Below are 26,762 nucleotides of genomic sequence, written 5' to 3'. Positions count from 1 at the left end.
CACATTTGCTTTAGATGTATGTTAATATGAAAGATCATGTAGAGCTGACTTATAGCTTTTTCTATCTATATTACTTGCTGACAGAGTGAGTCTGATTTCCTTCACATGATTAAGTGGCAAAATAGAGTGGAATGTCCAGAGAGTGATTATGCTGAGAGTTAATTTAAGTAGATAAGTAATGACATAAGACAGCTTGCCTGAGACCAAGAGTAAACTTCTGTCTGAGTCCTGAATGCGAACCGTGCTATAGATATAAATGCATAAATTTTCAGAAGTCAAATAATCCATTAAATACTTTCTTTAGATTAAAAAAAAATCAGATTCTGTATTAGTTATCTATTGCTATGTAAGAAATTACCCCAAACCTTAACAGTTTAGTGAAACAACTAATGTTTTACTTCGCACATAATTTCTGAAGGTTGGGAATCTGGGAGTGGTTTAGCTGTGTGGTTTTGGCTCCAGTTCTCTCAGGAAAGTTCCTCAAGTTGTCAACAAAGGCTGCAGTCAGCTTAAATATTTCCTGGAATTCGAGAATCTGCTACTAAGTTCACTCACACGGTTGTTGGCAGCCCTCATTCCTTCACTGGTCATTGGTCAGAGGCTTCATTTGTTTGCCACATAGACCTCTCCATAGGGTTACTTACTCCAAGGCAGCTGCTTTCGCCTAGAGCAAGAAGAGATGAGAGAGAGAGAGAGAGAGAGAGAGAGAGAGAGCGCGAGCGTGAGCGTGGGAGCGTGCGCCTAAGACGAAAACTGCAGGTTTTTTATAAACTAATCTCAGAACTGACATGCTGTCACTTCTGCTATATGCCATTGACCACACAGACTAACCATAGGACAGTGTATAAGGGTGTAAATACCCAGTGGCAGGAATTATAGGGGTTTTCTTGGAGGCCAGATGCCACAGTTGATATTTAGTGTCAGTTAGAAAGCAAATCTTATCATCCACTTTCTTCTTTGTGCTTTGCTGTGTTTAATTAAACCTATGGTATGGTTATGTCATATAACAGTCTAGAAATATTTATTGAGTGTCCACTATATGCTTGGCACTGGGTTTTGTTTTTGTTTTTTCTGCTGCGTTGGGTCTTTGTTGCTGCACATGGGCTTTCTCTAGTTGTGGTGAGCGGGGGCTACTCTTCGTTGCGGTGCGCATGCTTCTCATTGCGGTGGCTTCTCTTGTTGTGGAGCACGGGCTCTAGGTGTGTGGGCTTCAGTAGGTGTGGCTCGCAGGCTTAGTTGCTCCACGGCATGTGGGATCTTCCCAGACCAGGGATGGAACCCGTGTCCCCTGCATTGGCAGGCTGATTCTTAACCACTGTGTCACTAGGGAAGTTGCTGGCACTGGGTTTTTATTTTAAGAACTCTCTAAAGTCCCATCTGGAGAAGAAGTTAGACTTGGGATATATTTTGAAGTTGGAGCCAATATGACTTGCATGGATTGGACAGTAGAGAGTGAGAGAAAGAATAATAAACATGATTCTTTTTTGCTTTGGGCAACTGTATATAAGAAGTGTTAATGATATGGGAAAAACTGAGGAGGAGTGGGAATTTTTTGGTGATAGAGGACGATTACAGTTCATTTCAAATGAACATGTTGAATAAGGTGGAAGAGGACAGATGCTTCTGAAGTGACCCTATCAGTAGCTGGCAACGGGAGGGTTGTTTACCTTTATGTTCCTATTTCCTAGTAAAGCTCCTGTTACAGAATAGACATATGACGAATAATGGGTGGATGGATGCATGGATAACTAGGCATTATTGTCATTAGCGTCTCTACTTTACAGTTGAGAAAAGTGAATCATAACAAGGTTAAGCAACTTTCTCCAGGGTCATGCGGCCAGTAAGTGGTCAGGACTTGAACCCTTGTGGTGTGGCTGCAGAGGCTGTGTTTCTATCCACTGCACCATACTTCTTCTCATTATTATTATCATGGCATAGTCATTATCATAAGCCTATATCTATATATCTCTGTGACCAGTTGGGTTGGGGGAGATGGAGTAATAAAAGTTATACCTGAGTGAAACATGAAGACTGTTGGTGAACAAAATGCCACCTTCATCCTTGGAAGAGGCATTCACTTTGGTATAATCCTATTGTGCTAATTTAAAACACAACCAGGTAAACAGTCTATGGGTTAAACCATATCTGAAGAGAAAGTAAAATACCTGATTAGTAGCATACCTAAATCCTATTAAATGCTCAGGTTTACTTGCATATCTTTGTGAGTCTCAAGGTCTCCTGAAATGTCTTTGTTTGAGAAAAGAGTGGGATTAGGCCACTCCTGCTGAATATATGTGAATTTGTTCCATTTATCCGATATGTAAAGATATTCAGTTTGTCAATGACTAGAAAATGTAAAACAATGAGTATGACATACATGCATTAGCTGGTGTTAATTGTTAGCATTATTTTACTCAGATGAAAGCCATTACTTAGCTCGCACTTCAGAGTGCCCCTAATGAATACAGGAAATAATGCCTTGACAATAGGAATTAGTACATTATGGTGGTTGTAGAATAAATCAGTATTGTTTATTTTTTAAAGACTTTGTTTAACTTAGTTTATTGTGGTTTTAGTTATACAGAAGATTTCAGGTTCTGTATAGTCAGATTGGTTCATCTTTTCCTTTATGAGTTCTGGGTTATGGTCAAACCTAAAAAGTCCTTTCTTATCAAGAAGTTATAGAAACTTACACAAGCCTCTTAGGTAGCCTCATCCACCAGAGGGCAGACAGCAGAAGCAAGAAGAACTACAATCCTGCAGCCTGTGGAACAAAAACCTGATTCACAGAAAGACAGACAAGATGAAAAGGCAGAGGGCTATGTACCAGATGAAGGAACAAGATAAAACCCCAGAAAAACAACTAAATGAAGTGAAGATAGACAACCTTCCAGAAAAAGAATTCAGAATAATGATAGTGAAGATGATCCAGGACCTCGGAAAAAGAATGGAGGCAAAGATCGAGAAGATGCAAGAAATGTTTAACAAAGACCTAGAAGAATTAAAGAACAGACAAACAGAGATGAAAAATACAATAACTGAAATGAAAACTACACTAGAAGGAATCAATAGCAGAATAACTGAGGCAGAAGAACAGGTACGTGACCTGGAACACAGAATGGTGGAATTCACTGCTGCAGAACAGAATAAAGAAAAAAGAATGAAAAGAAATAAAGACAGCCTAAGAGACCTCTGGGACAACACTAAAATGCAACAACATTTGCATTACAGGGGTCCCAGAAGGAGAAGAGAGAGAGAAAGGACCAGAGAAAATATTTGAAGAGATTATAGTCAAAAACTTCCCTAACATGGGAAAGGAAATAGCCACCCAAGTCCAGGAAGTGCAGAGAGTCCCATACAGGATAAACCCAAGGGGAAACACGCCAAGACACATAGTAATCAAATTGGCAAAAATTAAAGACAAAGAAAAATTACTGAAAGCAGCAAGAGAAAAACGACAAATAACATACAAGGGAACTCCCATAAGGTTAACAGCTGATTTCTCAGCAGAAACTCTACAAGCCAGAAGGGAGTGGCATGATATACTTAAAGTGATGAAAGGGAAGAAGCTACAACGAGATTACTCTACCTGGCAAGGATCTCATTCAGATTTGATGGAGAAATGAAAAGCTTTACAGACAAGCAAAAGCTAAGAGAATTCAGCACCACCAAACCAGCTCTACAACAAATGCTAAAGGAACTTCTCTAAATGGGAAACACAAGAGAAGAAAAGGACCTACAAAAACAAACCCAAAACAACTAAGAAAATGGTCATAGGAACATACATATTGATAATTACCTTAAACGTGAATGGATTAAATGCTCCAACCAAAAGACACAGGCTTGCTGAATGGATACAAAAACAAAACCCATCTATATGCTGTTACAAGAGACCCACTTCAGACCTAGGGACACATACAGACTGAAAGTGAGGGGATGGAAAAAGATATTCCATGCAAATGGAAATCAAAAGAAAGCTGGAGTAGCAATACTCATATCAGATAAAGTAGACTTTAAAATAAAGAATGTTACAAGAGACAAGGAAGGACACTACATAATGATCAAGGGATCAATCCAAGAAGAAGATATAACAATTATAAATATATATGCACCCAACATAGGAGCACCTCAGTACATAAGGCAACTGCTAACAGCTATAAAAGAGGAAATCGACAGTAACACAATAATAGTGGGGGACTTTAACACCTCACTTACACCAATGGACAGAACATCCAAAATGAAAATAAATAAGGAAACACAAGCTTTAAATAACACAATAGATCAGATAGATTTAATTGATATTTATAGGACATTCCGTCCAAAAACAGCAGATTACACTTTCTTCTCAAGTGCGCATGGAACATTCTCCAAGATCACATCTTGGGTCACAAATCAAGCCTCAGTAAATTTAAGAAAATTGAAATCATATCAAGCATCTTTTCTGACCACAACTCTATGAGATTAGAAATGAATTACAGGGAAAAAAATGTAAGAAACACAAACACATGGAGGCTAAACAATACGTTACTAAATAACCAAGAGATCACTGAAGATATCAAAGAGGAAATAAAAAAAATACCTAGAGACAAATGACAATGAAAACACGATGAATCCAAAACCTATGGGGTGCAGCAAAAGCAGTTCTAAGAGGGAAGTTTATAGCTATACAAGCCTACCTCAAGAAAGAAGAAAAATCTCAAATAAACAATCTAACCTTACACCTAAAGGAACTAGAGAAAGAAGAACAAACAAAACCCAAAGTTAGCAGAAGGAAAGAATTCATAAAGATCAGAGCAGAAATAAATGAAATAGAAACAAAGAAAACAACAGCAAAGATCAATAAAACTAAAAGCTGGTTCTTTGAGAAGATAAACAAAATTGATAAACCATAAGCCAGACTCCTCAAGAAAAAGAGGGAGAGGACTCAAATCAATAAAATTAGAAATGAAAAAGGAGAAGTTACAACAGACACTGCAGAAATACAAAGCATCCTTAGTGACTACTGCAGGTAACTCTATGCCAATAAAATGGACAACCTGGAAGAAATGGACACATTATTACAAAGGTATAACCTTTGTAACTGAACCGGGAAGAAATAGAAAATATGAACAGACCAATCACAAGTAATGAAATTGAAACTGTGATTAAAAATCTTCCGACAAACCGAAGTCCAGGACCAGATGGCTTCACAGGTGAATTCTATCAAACATTTAGAGACGAGCTAACACCCATCCTTCTCAAACTCTTCCAAAAAATTTCAGAGGAAGGAACACTCCCAGACTTATTCTATGAGGCCACCATCACCCTGATACCAAAACCAGCCAAAGATACTACAAAAAAAGGAAAATTACAGACGAATATCACTGATGAATATAGATGCAAAAATCCTCAACAAAATACTAGCAAATAGAATCCAACAACACATTAAAAGGATCATACACCATGATCAAGTGGGATTTATCCCAGGGATGCAAGGATTCTTCAATATACTCAAATCAATCAATGTGATACACCATATTGACAAATTGAAGAATAAAAACCATATGATCATCTCAATAGATGCAGAAAAAGCTTTTGACAAAATTCAACACCCATTTATGATAAAAACTCTCCAGAAAGTGGGCATAGAGGGAACCTACCTCATCATAATAAAGGTCATATACAACAAACCCACAGCCAACATCATTCTCAATGGTGAAAAACTGAAAGCATTTCCTCTAAGATCAGGAACAAGACAAGGATGTCCACTCTTACCACTGTTATTCAACATAGTTTTGCAAGTCCTAGCCACGGCAATCAGAGAAGAAAAAGAAATAAAAGGAATACAAATTGGAAAAGAAGAAGTAAAACTGTCACTGTTTGCAGATGACAGGATACTATACATAGAGAATCCTAAAGATGCCACCAGAAAACTACTAGAGCTAATCAATGAATTTGGTAAAGTTGCAGGATACAAAATTAATGCACAGAAATCTCTTGCATTCCTATACACTACTGATGAAAAATCTGAAAGAGAAATTAAGGAAACACTCCCATTTACCACTGCAACAAAAAGAATAAAATACCTAGGAATAAACCATCTAGGAAGACAAAAGACCTGTATGCAGAAGATTATAAGACACTGATGAAAGAAATTAAAGATGATACCAACAGATGGAGAGATATACCATGTTCTTGGATTGGAAGAATCAGTATTGTGAAAATGACTGTATTACCCAAAGCAATCTACAGATTCAATGCAATCCCTATCAAATTACCAATGGCATTTTTTACGGAACTAGAACAAATAATCTTAAAATTTGTATGGAGACACAAAAGACCCTGGATAGCCAAAGCAGCCTTGAGGGAAAAAAACGGAGCTGGAGGAATCAGACTCCCTGACTTCAGACTATACTACAAAGCTACAGTAATCAAGACAATATGGTACTGGCACAAAAACAGAAACATAGATCAATGGAACAAGATAGAAAGCCCAGAGATAAACCCATGCACCTATGGTCAACTAATCTATGACAAAGGAGGCAAGGATATACAATGGAGAAGACAGTCTCTTCAATAAGTGGTGCTGGGAAAACTGGACAGCTACATGTAAAGGAATGAAATTAGAACACTCCCTAACACCATACACAAAAATAAACTCATAATGGATTCGAGACCGAAATGTAAGACTGGACACTATAAAGCTCTTAGAGGAAAACATAGGAAGAACACTCTTTGACATAAATCACAGCAAGATCTTTTTTGATCCACCTCCTTGAGTAATGGAAATAAAAACAAAAATAAACAAGTGGGACCTAATGAAACTTCAAAGCTTTTGCACAGCAAAGGAAACCATAAACACGACGGAAAGACAACCCCAGAATGGGAGAAAATATTTGCAAACAGATCAGTGGACAAAGGATTATTCTGCAAAATATATAAACAGCTCATGTAGCTCAATATTAAAGAAACAAACAACCCAATCCTAATATGGGCAGAAGACCTAAATAGACATTTCTCCAAAGGAGACATACACATGGCCAAGAAGCACATGAAAATCTGCTCAACATCACTAATTATTAGAGAAATGCAAATCAAAACTACATATCACCTCACACCAGTTAGAATGGGCATCATCAGAAAATCTACAAACAACAAATTCTGGAGAGGATATGGAGAAAAGGGAATCCTCTTGCACTGTTGGTGGGAATGTAAATGGATACAGCCACTATGGAGAACAGTATGGAGGTTCCTTAAAAAACTAAAAATAGAATTACCATATGATCTAGCAATCCCACTACTGGGCATATACCCAGAGAAAACCATAATTCAAAAAGACACATGCACCCCAGTGTTCACTGCAGCACTATTTACAATAGCCAGGTCATGGAAGCAACCTAAATGCCTACTGACAGACCAATGGATAAAGAAGATGTGGTACATATATACAGTGGAATATTACTCAGCTATAAAAAGGAACGAAATTGAGTCATTTGTTGAGATGTGGATGGATCTAGAGACTGTCATACCGAGTGAAGTAAATCAGAAAGAGAAAAACAAATATCATATATTAACACATATATGTGGAACCTAGAAAAATGGTACAGATGAACCGGTTTGCAGGGCAGAAGTTGAGATACAGATGTAGAGAACAAACGTATGGACACCAAGGGGGGAAAGCCGCCAGGCGGTGGGGATGGTGGTGTGCTGAAATGGGCAATTGGGATTCAGATGTATACACTGATGTGTATAAAATTGATGACTAATAAGAACCTGCTGTATAAAAAAATAACATTAAAAAATTTTAAAATAAATAAAGTTATAAAGAAGGAGGTGAAGGGTTGAAAAAAAGTAACTATGTGAGGTAATAAATGCTAATTAGCTTGATTGTGGTGATCATTTCACAATGTATGAAGCCATCACGTTGTGCACCTTAAATATATATGATTTTTGTCAATTATACTTCAATAAAGGTGAAAAAAGATTTTTTAAAAGTTATAAAGATATTCTCATATACTTCTCATACTTTTCATTTTTGTTTTGTAACATAAGTAATTGACTTTCTATATATTATGAAAGTTTAATAATTTTTTTTCATATTGCTAGCTAATTTTTCACCTTTTATTGAATAGACTATCTTCATATTTTCAAAATCTACTTATATTCTACAGTGTTTTGTATTTTTATTTACGGATACACTGCTTTTCCTTTTGAAACAAACCTAGCATCTTGGCCATCTGTCTGTTTTCTTGCCCTTTAGTTCAAGTACTAAAAGAGTAGAATATATATGGCCCCCATTTTTATGGACTTGCAAGCTTTCACCTCCAGAAAGTTACAATTTTTGAATCAAGGTTTTTACTGCTGGTCTTACTTTTTTGTAAATGGTATTTTAAAAATTATGCTTTTAAACTGTTTGCTTGGTATATAGAATTATAATTTTTTTTCATATTGATTTCATAACAGTACAGAAACCTTGCTAATGTCTCTTATTCTAATAATTTCACTGTAGATCCTTTTGAATTTTCTTTATCAACAGATAAATCATTTGTGAATAATGGTATTTTTGTTCTTTCTTCCTTTCCAGTCTTTTTTCTTTGACTTATTGAGCAGACTGGAACTCCAAGTATAATGCTGAATAGAAAGCATGATAACTGGACAACCTTCTCTTATCTCCAATTTTTTAAGGAGAATGCTCTTAACGTTTCACCACTATATATAATGTTTGCTGTGGTTTTTCTGTTTATTTGTAGATGTCATTTATCAAATTTGGAGTATCCTTCTGTTCCTGGTTTACAAAGAGTTTTCTTTTTTTTTAATGACAAATGGGTTTTTAAATGAGAACTTTTTCTGCACTGATTTTGACAAGATTTTTCACCTTAGATTTATTAGTGAGGTGAATTGCATTATAGATTTTCTAACGAACTAATTTTGCAACCTGGATAAACTCAACTTGGTAAATGATATATTCTTTTTAACACTGCTGTTGTGGATTGCTAATATTTCTGGTTCAGAATTTTTGTATCTCTGTTCATGAGCAAGAATGGGCTATAATTTACCTTTTTGTAATGTCCTTGACAGTTTTTAGTATCAGTGTTGTACTAGCCTCATAAAATGAGATAGAGAATGTTTTTACTTCTTCCATTCTCTGAAGAGTTGGAGCAAAAGTGGAATTATCTATTCCTTGAATGTTTGGTGGAATTCACTGGTACAACCAGCGGTGCTTGATGTTTTCTTTGTGGGGAGACTTTTAATTACTGATCCAAGTTATTTAATAGTTTATAGGACTGTTGAGGTTTATTTATTTCTTATTGAGTTTGGTCAATTTATATTTTTGAGGAATTTTCCACTTGGTCTGAGTTTTCCTATGAATTGACATAAATTTTTTCACAACCCTGTTATCTTTCTAATCTTCGTAATGGTGGCTCCAGTTTTGTTCCTAATACTATTTATCTGTCTCTTCTCTTTTTCTCAGTCGATCTGACTGGAGTTTTGTTTAATTTTATTAGTTATTTCAAAGTACCAATTATTAGCTTAGTTGATCAAACCATGTGTTTTATCTTTGTTTTCAGTTTCATTAAATCCTGTTCATGTCTTTATTATTTTCTTCCTTCTACTTTCTTTGGGTCTCTTCTGTGTTTCTTTCCCTAACTTTTAATTTCTTTTCTAATACAAGCATTTGAAGTTATACATATTCCTAGTTCTTTATTTTATGTGTAATACAAAAATTGGCAGTCATTATTTTCAAGGTGGAGAAAAGAATCTTATTCTGACTTCAAAACTGCTATTGTCGATTATGACTAAATTCATAATGCTCACCATGTCAAACCATATGATTTTGATATATACATTGGAGAATCATACTTACCAATGTTGTTTTAATGTCATCTTGTTTCATATAGGAGTCACCTTTATTTGATCTTATTAAACAAGCAAAGGACCGAGAAGGACCAGCTGATCACCTTGAACCTGCTTGTACTCTCAACCTTCCTCTCCAGAATAATCACACTGCAGCAGATATGTAAGTAGAATATCTGTTGTGTCAATCCATTCAACTTGCAAATAGATTCTGAGCATAGTGTGATGCAAGGTGTTATACAAAAGCTGTAGGGAATAGAACTTTGAATAAGACATTTTTCCTGCTTTCAGGGATCAGGAGTATAAGATACATGACCCAAATAAAGTTCATATACAGTGGTACAGAGTGCTACTGAAATCACTCAGGTTTGGTGTAGTTAGGACACCTTTCATGCAGAGATGGCAATTTAGATAGTCCTCAAAGGTAGAGCAGGATTTCAACATGGAAACTGGAGAGGAGGGAAGAGACCGAAATAGCATGAACCCCAAAGTATAGCAGCCAGGAAAGCAGGAAACATTTTTCAGGGAGTACAGCTCAGTGCATCTGGAGTGAAGCATAGGATGGGACAAAGGGAGTAGTGTGGGATCCGAGACTAAAACAGTTGATTAGTGCATGATGGTGTGATGGAAGAAGAAGGAGATAACTAACATTTATTGAGGGTTCACTGTGTGCTGGACAGTGACCTAACAGCCCTGTAAGATAATAGACACGGCTGTCAGCCTCCGTTATCTATGAAGAAGGAATTAGAAATCAAACTCAAGCAATCTGACCCCAAAGCCCATGCTCTTAAGCAGTCTAGCTACATTGCCTTTCATAGAAATGTGCCTAATGTTATGTTCCTGTTTAGGAATTGACATTACAGGGTTCTGTGATTAGTGCAGGGACTGTTTTCCAGAGATGTCATTTCCATGCTAATTTGTACCAAAGTATTTCTGGCATATGGAGCTTCTGCCTTCATGTATAAATTTGTTTGCTAGGTAATACATAAATATAAATAAGTCAAGCCTTATCTTTTTCTTTAATTCAATAAGCAGTTGTCCGTTAGGTGCCAGGAAGTGTTCTAGGCACTGGGAATACAAAGGCGAATAAGATGGACTAGGTCCTTCCCCTCATAGAGCTTATGCTCTGGAGGAAGGAAATAAACAGTGAACAAGTAAACTAATACATAAGGTTATTTTAGAATATAATAAGTTCTGTAATAGAAAGAAAGAGAATGATGTGAAAGAGAGAAGCTAAGAGAGTGATAGAATGTTTAGGGAAGCTTTCTCTGATGAAGTGCTATTTGATCTGAGACTTCAAGAACAAGTGGGTGCTGGCCAGGCAAAATCTGTATGATGTGCATTACAGGCACAGCAAACAGTATTAAGTGCAGTGGCCTTGGGTGGTCAAACTTAGCTGGTCTGAGGAACAGAAAGAAACCCCGAAGCAAACAAGAGGAAAATGGTACAAGATGGGGCTGGAGAGGCAAACTGGAGCTAGACCTTGTAGGTTCTCATAGGCCGAAGGGAGGAGTTTGGGTTTTAGAAGGGCAGTGGGAAAGCATTAAGGTTTTAAGCAGGGGTGCAGCTTGCTATAATGGGTATTGTTAAAGGGTCAGTTTCTGGCTGCTACTTGAAGTACAGGTGGGTTTGGAGGAGGGAAAGGAACAGGGCAAGGAAGAAAGTAGAAAGACCAGTTTGGAGAAAATTTCAGTAGTTCAAGTGAGAGATGTAAATGACTTGGTCTAAGATATGTCAGTAGAGATACAAAGAAATGGAAAGATCTGGGGTGTATTTTAGAGGAAGATTTAATAGAACTTTCTTTTGCATTGGGTTTGAAGATTGGGAAAAGGGAAAAATTAAAAATACCTCCTAAGCTTTTAACTTAAACTGGATGTAATGTGGAGCCATTTCTTGACATGGGAAGAATGGGAAAGAAAGCAAGAGCTCCACTTTGGCCTTCTTAAGTCTGAGATTCAAGTAGCGAAGTCCAGGAGGTAATGTGGTCACGTAGAATTCAAGGGGGACTAACTTCTACCCAAGTTAAGTCAGTCTACAATATTGTTAGTTAGTGAATTGAAGGGAAATTCAAGGGTGATAATAGACTAGACCCTGGTACTTTTAAAGTTATGATGGTGATTCCCTTTTCCTAGTGTACTAGTAAATATATTGCATGTACTAGAAACATCCATAGTAAGGTACAAATCCTACTTCCTGCTCAGAATGATTTCTCAGCTACTAAAACAAAATTAGAAAGTTATGCTTCGGTGTTTACTCCCTAGTACTTGCTCTTCATAGTAGATTCTGGGATATTTTTAAAAGACTGTAAACCTTTTACTAATAGTGACCTTAATAAAAAGTGTTCTTGAAAAAAAAAAAGAAAGTAGACCTGGATTATCCTCTAAAATAAAGGGTAACACAGAGCAGTAGAAGGTCAGAAATTGAGAAATAATTTTACTAATATCTCTGCCTTGATTTATGCCTGACATATTTTTAGTATACAGGTATAAATCTGCCTTGATAATGTTACCTGAAATATTAATTCATATAATTGTGTACTATATAATTTAGGAGGGAGTATGTATGTGTAACTTAAGTGCAATGTATATGAACCATAGTTATCAATGAAATGTTTTTAGGAGAGAATCAGAGAAATTGATATTTTGATATCAGTGGCTTGTTCTTTTAAGCTGGAGGAAGGACTGAACCAGAATTCTGGAACCAGAAATTCTGAACCAGAATTTTATGAACTCAGTCCCACTTTAATTATTAGAATTGAACATATAAACATATGCAGCTATTTTTTAAATAACGCAGTAATCCCAAGAAAAGCCATTTATTGAAATAGAGTTAGAAATGATAAGGACAAGCTTAGTTTTCCTATTAATCTCTCTTTTCCAACTTGTATTTAAAGAGGGATTTGGTGTAGAACAGTAGATTAAATAGACAAGATGTGTTTGGATGCATGTGTACAGCCATGAGTGTGTGTGTGTGTGTGTGTGAGCGAGAGAGAGAGAGAGAGAGAGATTCTTAGCAAACTTCAAATGAAGTCTTTTCCTTTGAATATACCTAGGTATCTTTCTCCTGTAAGATCCCCAAAGAAAAAAGGGTCAACTACACGTGTAAATTCTACTGCAAATTCAGAGGCACAAGCAACCTCAGCCTTCCAGACTCAGAAGCCATTGAAATCTACCTCCCTTTCACTCTTTTACAAAAAAGGTTAGTAGATGATCACTCTCAAGAGCATGGACTCTGAAACGAGGCTGACTGGATTCAAATCATGGCTCTTCTGCTTAACTAGGCGTGAATTTGGGCAAGTCGCTTTAATATCATATGACCCAGCAATCCCACTACTGGGCATATATCCTGAGAAAACCATAATTCAAAAGAACATATGTACCCCAATGTTCATTGCAGCGCTATTTACATTAGCCAGGTCATGGAAGCAACCTAAATGTCCAATGACAGATGAATGGATAAAGAAGATGTGGTACATATATACAATGGAATATTACTTAGCCATGAAAAGAAATGAAATTGGGTCATTTGTAGAGATGTGGATGGACCTAGAGTCTGTCATACAGAGTGAAGTAAGCCAGAAAGAGAAAAACAGATATCGTATATTAACGCATAAATGTAGAATCTATAAAAATGGTACAGATGAACCTATTTGCAGGGTAGGAATAGAGGTGTAGATGTAGAGAACAGACATGTGGACATGGTGGGGAAGGGAAGGGTGGGATGAATTGGGAGATTAGGATTGACATATATACACTACAATGCGTAAAATAGATAGCTAGCGGGAACATGCTATAAAGCACAGGAAGCTCAGCTCGGTGCTCTATGATGACCTAGATGGATGAGATGGGGGTGGGGTGGGAGGGAGGTCCAAGAGGGAGGGGATGTAGGTATAAATATAGCTGATTCACTTCATTGTACAGCAGAAACTAACATAACATTGTAAAGCAATTATACTCCAATTTTTTAAAAAAAGGGAAAAAACCTTTAATATCTCTATGCCTGTTTTCTCATCTGTAAAATGGAAATAATAATAATCTACCTTGTATGGGTTTTGAGATATTAAATGAATTAATACATAAAACGCTTCCAACAATGCCTAGCACATAGTAAGCACTCAGAAAGTGTTAGATGTTGTTATTGTCGCTGCTACTGTTATGCTTTCAAATTTATGCCTGGAAATATTTGCTCCTAACATTACTTTTGCTGTTCAGGTGTGTGAGTTGAGATTATACAATGTGTTGTGGCCTAGTGCAGGTGCATTTCCTGGTAACCAGGTTGTATAGCATTCTCTGATTGTGTGTGTATGTGGTGGGATGGGGAGGTCATTTGGGTGTCTGTGCGTGTGTATATACATGCAAGTGCACACCCACTGTGATAAATCATTTTTCTGATTTTTATTCAAGTTAGAGATATACTGAACTTTATAGGCATGTTATAAGCCCTTACGTTAAGAGCGTTGGTTCCAGAGTGTGGTCCCCAACCAGCAGAATCCACCTCACCTGCTAAGTTGTAGAAATGAGAATTTTTGTTTGAGCCCTGCCCCTAGAACTACTCAGTCAGAAGCTCTAGGATGAGGCAAAAAAAAAAAAAAAAAAAAATCATTGTTTTTACAAGCCCTCAATGCAAGTCTGATATAAGCCAAAGTTGAGGACCACTGGGTTAAATTATTAACTAAAAAATTCTGATTACATTATGCAAGTCTTTGAAAAGTAAATTTAAACCAAGGGTCATTATGTTTAAAGTAGATGGAGGAAAATTCAGTTTTGTGGATTACTTTTCTCCAACCTATGTTCCACTAGCATTTTTTAATAAACTCTCTAAATTTAATATCACAGTCATATTACCACTTAGGTAATCTACAAGTCTAGCATTTTTATAGAGAAATACACTATTTGTTTTTAGGATTGGAAAAATTGAGGGACTTTGGAAATTCCATTATTTTAAAAAATAATTACCCTCTTGAATATTGATAGTGAGAATTTTCAACATCTGTGATGAGAGATTACCAGTGGAACTGAAACAAACTCTATTTGGATTGTCTAATTTCACAAGATCTTAGGATCTTTCTTCCTCCGCCTCAACTTTATTTTATTTTATTTATTTAATTTATTTTTGGCTGTGTTGGGTGTTGCTTGCGGCACGCGGGATCTTCGTTGAGGCATACGGGATCTTTCATTGTGGCGCACGGGCGTCTCTCTAGTTGTGGCATGCAGGTTTTCTCTCTCTAGTTGTGGTGTGCAGGCTCCAGGGCGCGTGGGCTCTGTAGTTGTGGCGTGTGGGTTCCAGAGTGCGTGAGCTCTGTAGTTCGCGGCACGCAGGCTCTGTAGTTGAGGCGCAGGAGCTCAGTAGCGCACGGGCTTAGTTGCCCTGCTGCATGTGGGGTCTTAGTTCCCTAACCAGGGATCGAACCCGCGTCCCCTGCATTGGAAGGCGGATTCTTTACCACTGGACCACCAGGGAAGTCCCTCTACCTCAATTTTATGCTGTAATAATTTAGCAAAAGAATTTTTTTTGCTGAATATACTTTCAGCAAAGTATTATTTTGCCTTCTAGTATCTAGGACAGTGCTAAGGCTACAAATCATTTATTCATAAGGAAAACAGTGGTAGAGATGAAGTTAATGTTAAAATGCTATTTAACAGCATTTGGTTATAGCAATTTAATGTTTTGAAAAAATCCACTTGTGATACAAAATTAAGAGTAAATGTGGGGCTTCCCTGGTGGCGCAGTGGTTGAGAGTCCGCCTGCCGATGCAGGGGACACGGGTTCGTGCCCCGGTCCAGGAAGATCCTGCATGCCGCGGAGCGGCTAGGCCCGTGAGCCATGGCCGCTGAGCCTGCGCGTCCGGAGCCTGTGCTCCGCAGCGGGAGAGGCCACAACAGTGAGAGGCCCGTGTACCGCAAAAAAAAAAAAAAAAAAAAGAGTAAATGTGATTAATTCCCCTTATTTTTCCAGTGTATCGACTAGCATATCTTCGACTAAATACCCTGTGTGCACGCCTTCTGTCTGACCACCCAGAACTAGAACATATCATCTGGACCCTTTTCCAACACACACTGCAAAATGAGTATGAACTCATGAGAGACAGGCATTTGGACCAGGTAAGAAAATTATGCACTTTTCCTACTCGACTCACTTGTTAGCTGTGTACTGATTTCTTAAGAAAAGGTTAGATTCAAATGAGAAGCTGCATCGATTTAGTAGACTTAATATATATTTGCTTGTTGGCTACCCTTTATATTTTTGCTATACTTCTTACAAATGAGAGCTTTAGAGCTTGAGAATATGTCAATAACTTTATTTATTTAATGGCATGAAAGATCTCACTGCAAAGCTCACTGAAGAAACTTTATCATAGGCTTTTTCTATGTTGTGGTAAGCTAGAATTCATTTAGTGTGGAAAAAGCATGAGACTTAAGGATAGTTGATCTAGGACTTCCCTGGTCCAGTGCTTAAGACTCTGTGCTTCCACTGCAGGCTGCAGGGGCATGGGTTTGATCCCTTGTTGGGGAACTAAGAACCCCCGGGGATCTTAGTTGATCTAAAAAAGATCTAAAAAAGAATAGTTGATCTAAAACAGTGTCAAATGAATAAATGAATGAGTTAATTTACGAAGACCATCTCTCATATCTTCCTCTTTCTTCTCTGTTTATGGAATAATATTTTTGTAACAGTTTTATTGAGATGTAATTCATATACCATGCTAATTACCCATTTAAAATGTACAGTTCAGTAGTTTTTAGTATATTAACAGAGTTGTGCAACAATCACCAAAATCAGTTTTAAAATATTTTCATCATGTCAAAAAGAAACCCTGTACCTGTAGCATACACACCTCTATTCTCCTACTCCCTCTAACCACAGGCAACACGCTAATCTACTTTCTGTCTTTATAGACTTGCCTCTTCTGGACATTTCATATAAATGGAATCATATAATGTTATCTTTTGTGTCTGGATTCCTTCACTTACTATGTTTTGATTGTTCATCTGTGTTATAGCTTGTATCAGTACTTCATTCCTTTTTATTGCCAAATAATATTCCATTGTATGGCTATACCACATCATGTTTATTTATTCATCAGTTGATGTACATTTGGTTTCCACTTTTTGGCTATTATGAATAATGTTAATGAAAATTCATGTGCAAGTTTTTGGGTGGACGTATGTTTTCATTTCTCTGGGGTATTTACCTAGGAGTGGAATTGCTGGGTCATATGGTAACTCTTTGTATTGCCTTTTGAGGAATGGCCAGATTGTTTACTAGCATGGCTACCCATTTTACATTCCTGTCAGCAGTGTATGGGGTTCCAGTTTCTTCACATCTATACCAACTTCTTATTTGCCTTTTGGATTATAGCTATCTTAGTGGATATGAAGTGATATCTCTTTGTGGTTTTGATTTGCACTTCTCTGATGGCTAATGATATTGAGAATCTTTTTGTGTTCTTATTGACCATTTTGTATATCTTCTTTGGAGAAATAGTTATTCAGATACTTTACCTATTTGTTCATTGGGTTGTCTTTTTATTGTTGAGCCGAAAGGGTTTTTTATATATTCTACATGCAAGTTCTTTATCATGCAAATCCTTATATGATTTGCAAATATTTTCTCTCATTCTGAGTTGTCATTTCACTTTCTTTTTTTTTTTTTTTCTTTTTTTTTTTCATTTCACTTTCTTGATTGTGTCCTTTGAAGCTTTTGGTGCTTTAGTGCTTCAAAAGCTCAGATTTTCTTTTTCTTCTTGAGTCAGTTTTGGTAGTTCGTGTCTTTCCTTAAATTTTTCCATTTCATCTTAGATATCTATTTGGTTGATATGCAGCTGTTCATAATGTTCCCTTTTAATCTTTTTATTTTGGTAAGGTTGGTAGTATTGTTCCCAGTAAGAATGATATTTTGAGCAAAAGATGAATTATTGTATAAAGGTATAACCTACAAATATGTATATTTTACAAGAGCATATTTGAACTCTAAATTCTAGTATGTTGGATTTTTTTTTTAGGTAGGCACTTATTGCCTTATGGGTCTACTGCTTTTCTATAATATAGAAAGATAGACAGTAGTGCTAAGGATTTCTAAAGAGATTAGGTATCTGGAATCAAGAAGATTTTGTGAGAGGTATCTTAGGTAAAGTATTGAAATAGGAGAACAGTGTGAATTAGCAAAGAGGATACTTGGATGGCATTCTAAACGGGAGAAATAGTAGTATTGGGGCTGTTTAAGATGCTAAACAAGGGATGTTGAGTAGGTATTCTCGGCGGTAGATGGGAGCAAGAATGTTGCAGAAGATATCAGTTCTTAAATTAGGTAGTAAAATTCAGACAAATTAAGAAAGTTCGATGTTTCAAAGTCACAGAAAATCACTTCAAATTTTATTTTTATGTTTAAAATACCCTTCTCTTTAAATGTAATATGTGTATAGAGTAATCCATATATCATAAGGATACATCTTAATGTAAATTCATCAACTGAACTCATCTATGAAAGCAAATCAAGAAACAGAACATTGTCAACAGAAGACTGTCTCCTGTCCCTTTCCAGTTACTGCATCCCCCTTAACACCACCACTGAGTATAGTCAATATTATTTTATCTAATAGTTTGAACCCTTTTCACACCTGGCTTTTTTTTTTTAAGTGTTAAACAGTTAATTGACTCCAGTTTCAACTTTTCTCTTCTGAGAAACATTTAAGGAACAGGAGCCAAAGTTAGGGTTATTTACAAACCAGATGATCAGTCCTGAATAATTGAGAGTTGGCTATTTGCATTCTGTCCTTTAAATACTTTACATGTACATTCAAACTGAGCTCAGGATGGGAAAAGATAATTCTGTAGGAAATTAAATTTCCATTTTTTGAAACTAAAAGAAAGATAACAGTGTTTTTTAGAGTACAACCATGCAACAAAATCCTGACTATTTTTATATCACATTTATTTACTAGATTATGATGTGTTCCATGTATGGCATATGCAAAGTGAAGAATATAGACCTTAAATTCAAAATCATTGTAACAGCATACAAAGATCTTCCTCATGCTGTTCAGGAGGTAGGTAATTTTCCATGGTAAGAATTTTCCAGATATATACATATCTGTAATATGGATAGCTTCAGTCATTAATTATATCATATGTTCTCACTGTATTATATAAATTTACATATCAACTTTTTACTTTCATATTATTGGTTAATTATTTGTAACTAAAATGTAATTGGGAAGTTAACACACTTTAGTATTCAAATTCATACTATAAAGTAAATAAAGAATACTATATCCCTGACAATAAGCAGGATATTTGTAATAAACTTTTACACAAATATATAAAAAACGTATATATCTATGACATTTCACTGCTAGTAGAGCAGCTATAATCCAAGCCTAAGATGGCTTTTTCGGATTGTTTTTGCCTGTAAAATATGCGTTTTTACTGTAAATAGTATTATGAACTATTAAAATAGAAAATCTAGGCTTCCCTGGTGGCACAGTGGTTAAGAATCCGCCTGCCAATGCAGGGGACACAGGTTTGAGCCCTGTTCCGTGAAGTTCCTACTTGCCACGGAGCAACTAAGCCCGTGCACAACTACTGAGCCTGCGCTCTAGAGCCCGTGAGCCACAACTACTGAGCCCGTGAGCCACAACTACTGAGCCTGTGTGCCACAACTACTGAGCCCGTATGTTACAACTACTGAAGCCCACGCACCTAGAGCCCGTGCTCCGCAGCAAGGGAAGCCACCACTCACCACAGCTAAAGAAAGCCCGTAGGCAGCAACAAAGACCCAATGCAGCCAAAAATTAATTAATTAATAATAAAAAAAGAAAGTCTAAGGAGTTAAATACCCAAATTCATTTAACAAGTGTTTTTGCTCTTCTTCCTCAGACATTCAAACGTGTTTTGATCAGAGAAGAGGAGTATGATTCTATTATCGTATTCTATAATTCAGTCTTCATGCAGAGACTGAAAACAAATATTTTGCAGTATGCTTCCACCAGGGTATGTTAAAAAGCATCCTTTGTTTGGGAAAATCTAATTATAAAGCAGTGGATCTCACTAAAACGTTAAGTAATCTACTTTTTTTGTTTTTCCTCTAGCCCCCTACCTTGTCACCAATTCCTCACATTCCTCGAAGCCCTTACAAGTTTTCTAGCTCACCTTTACGGGTTCCTGGGGGGAACATCTACATATCACCCCTGAAGAATCCGTATAAAATTTCAGAATGTCTGCCTATGCCAACAAAAATGACTCCAAGATCAAGGTTTGTGTTTTCTTTTTAGGGAAGTGGTAAAGAATAAGAGGGACTTATTTTGATCCAAGCTTAAGAACACAAAGCTTTCTTCATTTAAAATAAGCTAGATTTGAGACCCTAATTTCCTCATTTATATTAAGTGATGTGATAAGAATTGGGGGTCCGGGGGTAGGTAATCTGTTTACTTAGATGGGTTTGCACATTTAGTCATCAGCTTTCCTGGCTGCTGGGGTCTGTTCTTTTGTAAACAGTCTGAGCACCAGTTTGATGATAAGTTTCAAAGTCACTCCCATGTTTTTGTAAGTAGCCAGTCTGCTAAACAAAGTAGATTACTTTTGGTTAAGAATTTTTATTCTGGAGTTTACTGAATGTCCTGTGAACTCTTTCTGTGGATGTGTTCATCTTGCTTATAAAAATGTAGATGACTGATTAAATGTAGGTGACTGTAAATTAAGTCTTTAGAAGTCCATTCCTAATTCTGCCTGTGGCCTCTTTGTATTAACTTGGGCAGGTCTCAGGGTGCTGTGGCTCAGGTAAATGATGAGTGTGAAACTGTTTTAAATTCTCAGATGAAAGGTTCTGTGCAGCTACAAATCAGTATATTATCTTCCACATCCAACAGCAAGTGCTCTCTGGCTTTTGAAGTACTTCAGTTGACTCATTATGTGTTATCAAGGGCTATTTAAAACTGACTTTATTTGGATAAAGTGGAGGCAGATTTGCTTGTAAAGTCTCAGAAAACGTTAGCCCATATAGTTGTACTTAATGGGCAAGAAAAACAAGAAGGGGATATATTAACCCTGTAGAAAAAATTCGTGTGGTGTGTTTAATTATATAAATAATGCACACTCATAAAAATTTCAAACTCTACAGTAAAAGAAAAAGTAGAAAATAATTGGCAAATGATATAAATGCTCCCATGTGCCCCTGTATCGTCTTCTGTTTATTTGGTGTTCTTATAGTTGAGTATCTGTGTACTGATATCTACAAATTACATTATAAGCTGCTGAGATGCCACACCATGTCTAATTTGTACACATGAAAACGTATACTTAGCTAAATTTTTAATGGTGATAATTAACCCATGTTATGCTGATAATGATGGCTTTTTTGCTGATCTTAGTTAAATCACTTCCAGGTTGGAGTCCTTTAGCAAAAAAGTCACATTCTGAAAATCCTGATAAATCATTGATCAAGTATTAAGAGAGCATCTTAACACTCTACATATTCAGCATATTTAGTTAAATCAAATATATCAATATATAGAATGATGGCCACTTATCAAAGAATTGGAGGACAATAAAATCCATATATTTATTGATTCCATGTACATATGATCAAATCTTTGTTGTGTCAGGCTAATGCTGTTCTTCACCTTTATTATCAGGAGTGTAAATTATATGGTTCAAGCAAGGACAAACTAATAAGAGATTTCTGATTCTAGGATATGTGTTAAATAGCCTTTACTATATATAGTAAATATATTTACTATACTATATATAGATCCTAATTAGAATTCTGATTATCACATATAAGTTTTTGCCAAATGTAACTTGAATTTTTAATGAGAAAAGGTGAAAGAAATTTTAATTGTTAGTCATTGATTTATGAAGAATTAAGTATGGATAAACTTAAAATTTTCTTTTACCCTTTTTAAATGTGAACAATGGCAGAATATGTTCTTGCAGACATGCAGGTCTTGCTTTAAAAAATCTAAGGAACCAGTTCAGTGTTTGACTAGACTAGCAGTACCAGAATAAGTCTCTAATGAGTATAATTTGTCAGTGGTTCCAGGGGTAGAGGAAACCTTTGATTTGGCATTCCTGATAGTTCAGAATGACGTGTGTATGTTCACCTCTGCACAGTTGAATATGATTTGCATTTTACTAATTTGTATTTTATATTAACTTGACAGGATCTTAGTATCAATTGGTGAATCATTTGGGGTGAGTACTTTTCCTGTGAAATAGAATAGTTTGCACCATAACTATAAAAGAAATCGAGAATTTCTATAATTGAATTTACAAATGCTATTATTCAAGCACCTCATTCAGGCATATTGCGTAGAATTTAGAAGACATCAGATTTATTTTCAAATCAGATTTAATTTTAAATCATATTCATAATTGGTGCATTTCAAAGTTGTTTTCTAAACATTTCTTTGACATTATATATGTATGTGTATACATTCATGTCTATACATACAAATATATGCATTATATAGTCTGAAAGGAATGTTTTAAAAAACAGCTTTGAAATTCACTAATTTGAAATAAGATACTCCAAAATGTAATCACTGTGTCCAGATGTCACCAGCCAGTCCTTACCCACTGGTCTCCTTCTATACATATACACACTTTTGCTTTTCTTCCTCTCCAAATTCTAGGATATTCTTTCCCTGTTAAATTGATAAGGAATTGGTTACATGCCCCAGTGTAAGTGACAGAGTCTGTGGTGGTCTTTGTTCCAGAGGAATGCAGGGCAAAGCTTAGCTTTGAAATGGTTATTCTAGTCTGGGAACCCATTACTCTAGCTGGCCTTGCATTACGATCACTAATTCAGCAGTCCTGTATTCAGTATGCATTACTATTAATGTTTCATACTACCCACCCCTCTGCCTATATTTGTTATTTATTGCTGCGTAACAAATCACCCCCAAACTTAGTAACTTAAACCTTTTTTCATCTCAGTTTCTGTGGGTCAGTACGCAGGCATGGCTTAGGATCCAGGGTCTCTCCAGACAAGGCTGCAGTCAGTGTGTCACCTGGAGCTGCACTTATCTCCAGGCTCACCTGGAGGACGACCTCTCAGAGACTCATTCATATGGCTGTTGGCTGATCCTCGATGGCTACTGGTCCAAGCCATCAGTTCCTTGACACGTGGGCTTGTCCGTAGGGTGACAGGCTACTCACAACATAGCAGCTTGCTTCTCCCAGAGCAAGGACTCCAAGAGAGGGAGGCAGGGAACGAGGGAGACAAACAAGTGAAATGGAAGTCACTCTTGTTGTAATCTTGGAAGTGACTTTCCATCACTTTTGCCACATTATTTTGTCAGGAGCAAGACACCACCAGGTCCAACCCACACTCAAGGAGATGAGGATTAGTGAGAGCCATTCTAGCATCTGCCTGCTGCACTGCCCCAAATGAAATAACTAGAGAACCATAAATGTTTGTGTACTAAAAGACCAAATGTTAAAATGTTTGTTACAAATAGTAAATGCTGTGACGTTTAGCTCAATATAGGCTGCAGCTGTCAGGCTTCACAAAGGGGATATGGACCACATAAATAGATTGGATCTGGATAAGTATAGAGTAGTGGTCTTCAAACTTTTTTGCTTGCCATAGCCTCTAAAAGAATTGAGAAAATGTTATATGTACTTCCATATTTTAAAGCTGATAACTGAAAATCTTACAAATTTAATAGGTGCCCAGAATTTTGTTTGTGTCATATTGTACATGTGCTCTAAATATATTTTCCATCAAAATCTGGTTTTGCATTTAATTTTTTTGAAACTTAGTTCATTTAATTTTTGGAAAATAAAGCATAATTAGCAAAGCTAATCCTTACTGTCAAATAAGTCAAATCACATATAATTTCTATCAGAAAGTCTGACTTCATTCTTGAGTTCAAATAAATGTGTTAATACACATCACTGAGATTATCACCTCACTCTGGTTCTGAAATAGATAGACAAGACATAGAGTTTTTCCATGTGTTTGTCCTTTGGATCAAATAAGGTATTGTGCCCCCTTTGGTATTTCTTACCAAAGCTTTCTTTGCTGTGAAAGGATTCTCCCTCAGGAGATAAATATCTCAGATCACCTCTAGTAATATTTGGATGGACTCAAATGCTTAAGTTTTTTGGATATTTAATATTTTATTTTAAAACTTTTAGAGTTAGGATATCAACAAATACTGATATCCTAACAATACGTCAATAATGGCTTCAAATATAGTATGACTTGTCAACATGATACCCATAAAGTGAGCCCAAAATTATTATTCACTAAACATCGCTTATTAAATTCCTGTGACATTCTTTCCGGTTATGCTGTGCTCTAAAAAGAAAAAAAAAAATCTGTCAAAAATAAGGTTCCAGGAAGCTGTTCCAACTTTGCATGCTTCTGAGAAGTAGCCCTAGTTTTGTGTGTGAGTAGGTTCTGAAAACGAGGAACTAGGACTTTTGGAGTAGTCATCAGAGTTGTTGGGAAGACATATGAGGGTTTGAAAATAGCAGGTATTTAATTGGGGCAGAGTTAGGTGCAGTTAGTCTGATTTTAACATTTTTCACATCTCTTATTTGGTCCATAAAGGCAGAAAATTAAAATGCAGATATTACCTCTGCCTGATTTTTGACCCACCTCAAACCTGCAATTAGGGGTTGCTAAGCAAAGTGGTGGCATTTAATGATTTAAAATAAAGAATTCCATAATTTGCAGACTTCTGAGAAGTTCCAGAAAATAAATCAAATGGTGTGTAACAGCGACCGTGTGCTCAAAAGAAGTGCTGAAGGAAGCAACCCTCCTAAACCACTGAAAAAACTGCGCTTTGACATTGAAGGATCGGATGAAGCAGATGGAAGGTAGGAGCCGTTTTTCAGGAGCTGAGCTGGTCATCGGGAGAACCCAGAGTGCCAGCCCTACTCCCGACTTACACCAGTCCTTACACCAGTCCTTCTCCTTTATTTGGAAATTATGAGGATTGCTCAAAATAGTAGGTGTGACTGCATCCCAAAGTTAAAAGCACCATGTAAATCTACTGAAATTAATTGAAAATATCAGATGTTAAAAATCTGGTCATTTTTTTACAAAGCTATTGATAAAATTTTGTTAGTTTTGATTAACATTAGATTTTTAAATGCTTACTCTTGAAAAATGCTACTGTGTTTCATAAGAACCACTGAAAAAATATCTAGGATCATAAATTTGTGACATTTATATTTTAGATGTTCGATTTATAAACCTTTGAAATTAAAAGCTACTCACTAAAATAAGAGCATAAAAAGTCATTGAAAACATAGTTATTGGAAATCTGAGGTTTTCATTTATACATATACATATGAAATATTTTGCATTTTTTAAATCTGCAGTAAACATCTCCCAGGGGAGTCCAAATTTCAACAGAAACTGGCAGAAATGAGTAAGTACTTATCATTAAACCTTATGTAAATGAACAGTCATTTACATTGCAGAAAGCCTTTTCACATTATAAAAGAATAAATTTATAGAGTCTCTTCAATTAGTGACTTGCTTCTGCGTTCAAGATATAATTCGCTCAAGCATGTGTTGTTTACTAGCCTGTATGGGTTAGATGTGTGATGCAAAGTGAAGGTCGTCTTCATCCTTCCTAAAATCTGTGCGGGAAGACCAAGAAGTGAAACCAAATCTTCAACACGAATGGCTGTGGTTAGAAAATATTTTAGGATAGCAGAACTGTAATGAGGTACCTTTATTTAAGAGTATTGGATGTAGGCAAGAATGTTATAAACTTAGCATATATAAACATCATCACCCTTATTTAAAGAATAATCTTTTATTCTGCTATTACTGAACTTCCCTAATTTGCAAGTTTTAGAACTTATTTTAAACAAAAGTTTTTCATTACTGGAAATCAGAATTTTGATAAAGAACACAAGAGCATTTTCCAAGTTATACAGAGTGACTTAAGTTTGGAATGTTAAGGCAAATGGACTTCTCTCCTAAGCTACTCTGACACTATGAAAGATTAACCCAAGTATAGTAGATGGGAAGCACATTAAGAAAAAGATCTGTGTGCACTGACTGCTACTGCGATGTCTTAGAGAGGTAGCCGTGAGGGTGAGTGTGACATTTCCTGATAATCTGGTGCCAGACCCATTAACAGGAAGCAGAGCTGGGTCTTGGAAAGAAGACAAATATTTAGGAGATAATAAGAATTAAAACTGTCATTCCTAGGTCGTAGGACATATCAGTAAGAACAGTACCAATTAAAATGTGACTTTTTAAAAAGGGGCTTTCTCTCAATGTCTCTGTAGATACTAACTTTGAAATATAAAGTGTTTTTAAAAATACTTTTGATTTTTTAAACCATATTTCTATGTGTATTATTTTGAAGAGTACTGTTGAAACTAAATTAAATTTTGTGGTTATAAATGGATCTCTTTTCGGATTTTACATCAACTAATATACTCCTGTTTTAACTTTTAAATAGTTGTAGCTTTTCCCCCCAGTGCATGAAAATAGACATGAAGCTTATAACCAAAATCAGACCTTAAAAACATGTGGAAGCATTTTGGAACCCACAAATATGGATTTTAAAAGGAGCAGAAAGCTGTAAAAACGTGTATATTTTCTTATAGAAGAGCTCAGTTGCTGTAGTCAGTACATTTCGCAGTGACACACTTAGCTATGACCAGGAATTCCCTCTGCCGGGCTGAAGTTCAGGGCCTTTGTGCAGCTGAAAATTGAGGAGAGGTAGCAGGAGTTTTAACCCATGAGGATAAGGAATTCTCCAGGTTGCTCTTCAGCTTTCCTCAAAAAAACTGTATTCAGAAGAAGATCATTACACAGTGCTAGATTGCTCAGAGTGGAAGGGCCAGAAGGGGAGACTGAGTCACTCCTTTCTTTACCAAGCGTGAGTGTTTTGTGCTTCTTTATGAAGAGCCTTTGCCCACCTCTAAAATCAAGTTAAGATTTTTTAAATTATT

At 36.3% G+C, this 26,762-nt stretch overlaps 1 protein-coding gene across 4 annotated transcripts in view; it reads left to right on the top strand.

The window, feature by feature from the left end:
* RB1 (RB transcriptional corepressor 1) overlaps positions 1 to 26,762 on the top strand; it is a 134,990-nt gene that overhangs the window by 103,135 nt on the left and 5,093 nt on the right. For all 4 annotated transcript variants that reach the window (XM_070044083.1, XM_030882280.2, XM_060288116.2 and 1 more), the window contains exons 18-26: positions 9,879 to 9,997; positions 12,887 to 13,032; positions 15,790 to 15,935; positions 18,776 to 18,880; positions 19,710 to 19,823; positions 19,922 to 20,085; positions 21,992 to 22,022; positions 24,517 to 24,659; positions 25,167 to 25,216. In XM_070044083.1, the coding sequence (XP_069900184.1) occupies positions 9,879 to 9,997; positions 12,887 to 13,032; positions 15,790 to 15,935; positions 18,776 to 18,880; positions 19,710 to 19,823; positions 19,922 to 20,085; positions 21,992 to 22,022; positions 24,517 to 24,659; positions 25,167 to 25,216 (1,018 nt within the window). The remainder of the gene's footprint in view (positions 1 to 9,878; positions 9,998 to 12,886; positions 13,033 to 15,789; positions 15,936 to 18,775; positions 18,881 to 19,709; positions 19,824 to 19,921; positions 20,086 to 21,991; positions 22,023 to 24,516; positions 24,660 to 25,166; positions 25,217 to 26,762) is intronic.

The sequence above is a fragment of the Globicephala melas genome, chromosome 18, assembly GCF_963455315.2.
Source record: "Globicephala melas chromosome 18, mGloMel1.2, whole genome shotgun sequence".
Lineage (NCBI taxonomy): Eukaryota > Metazoa > Chordata > Mammalia > Artiodactyla > Delphinidae > Globicephala > Globicephala melas.
Note: the sequence above shows the minus strand (reverse complement) of the source record. Positions and strands in the feature narration are given on the sequence as shown.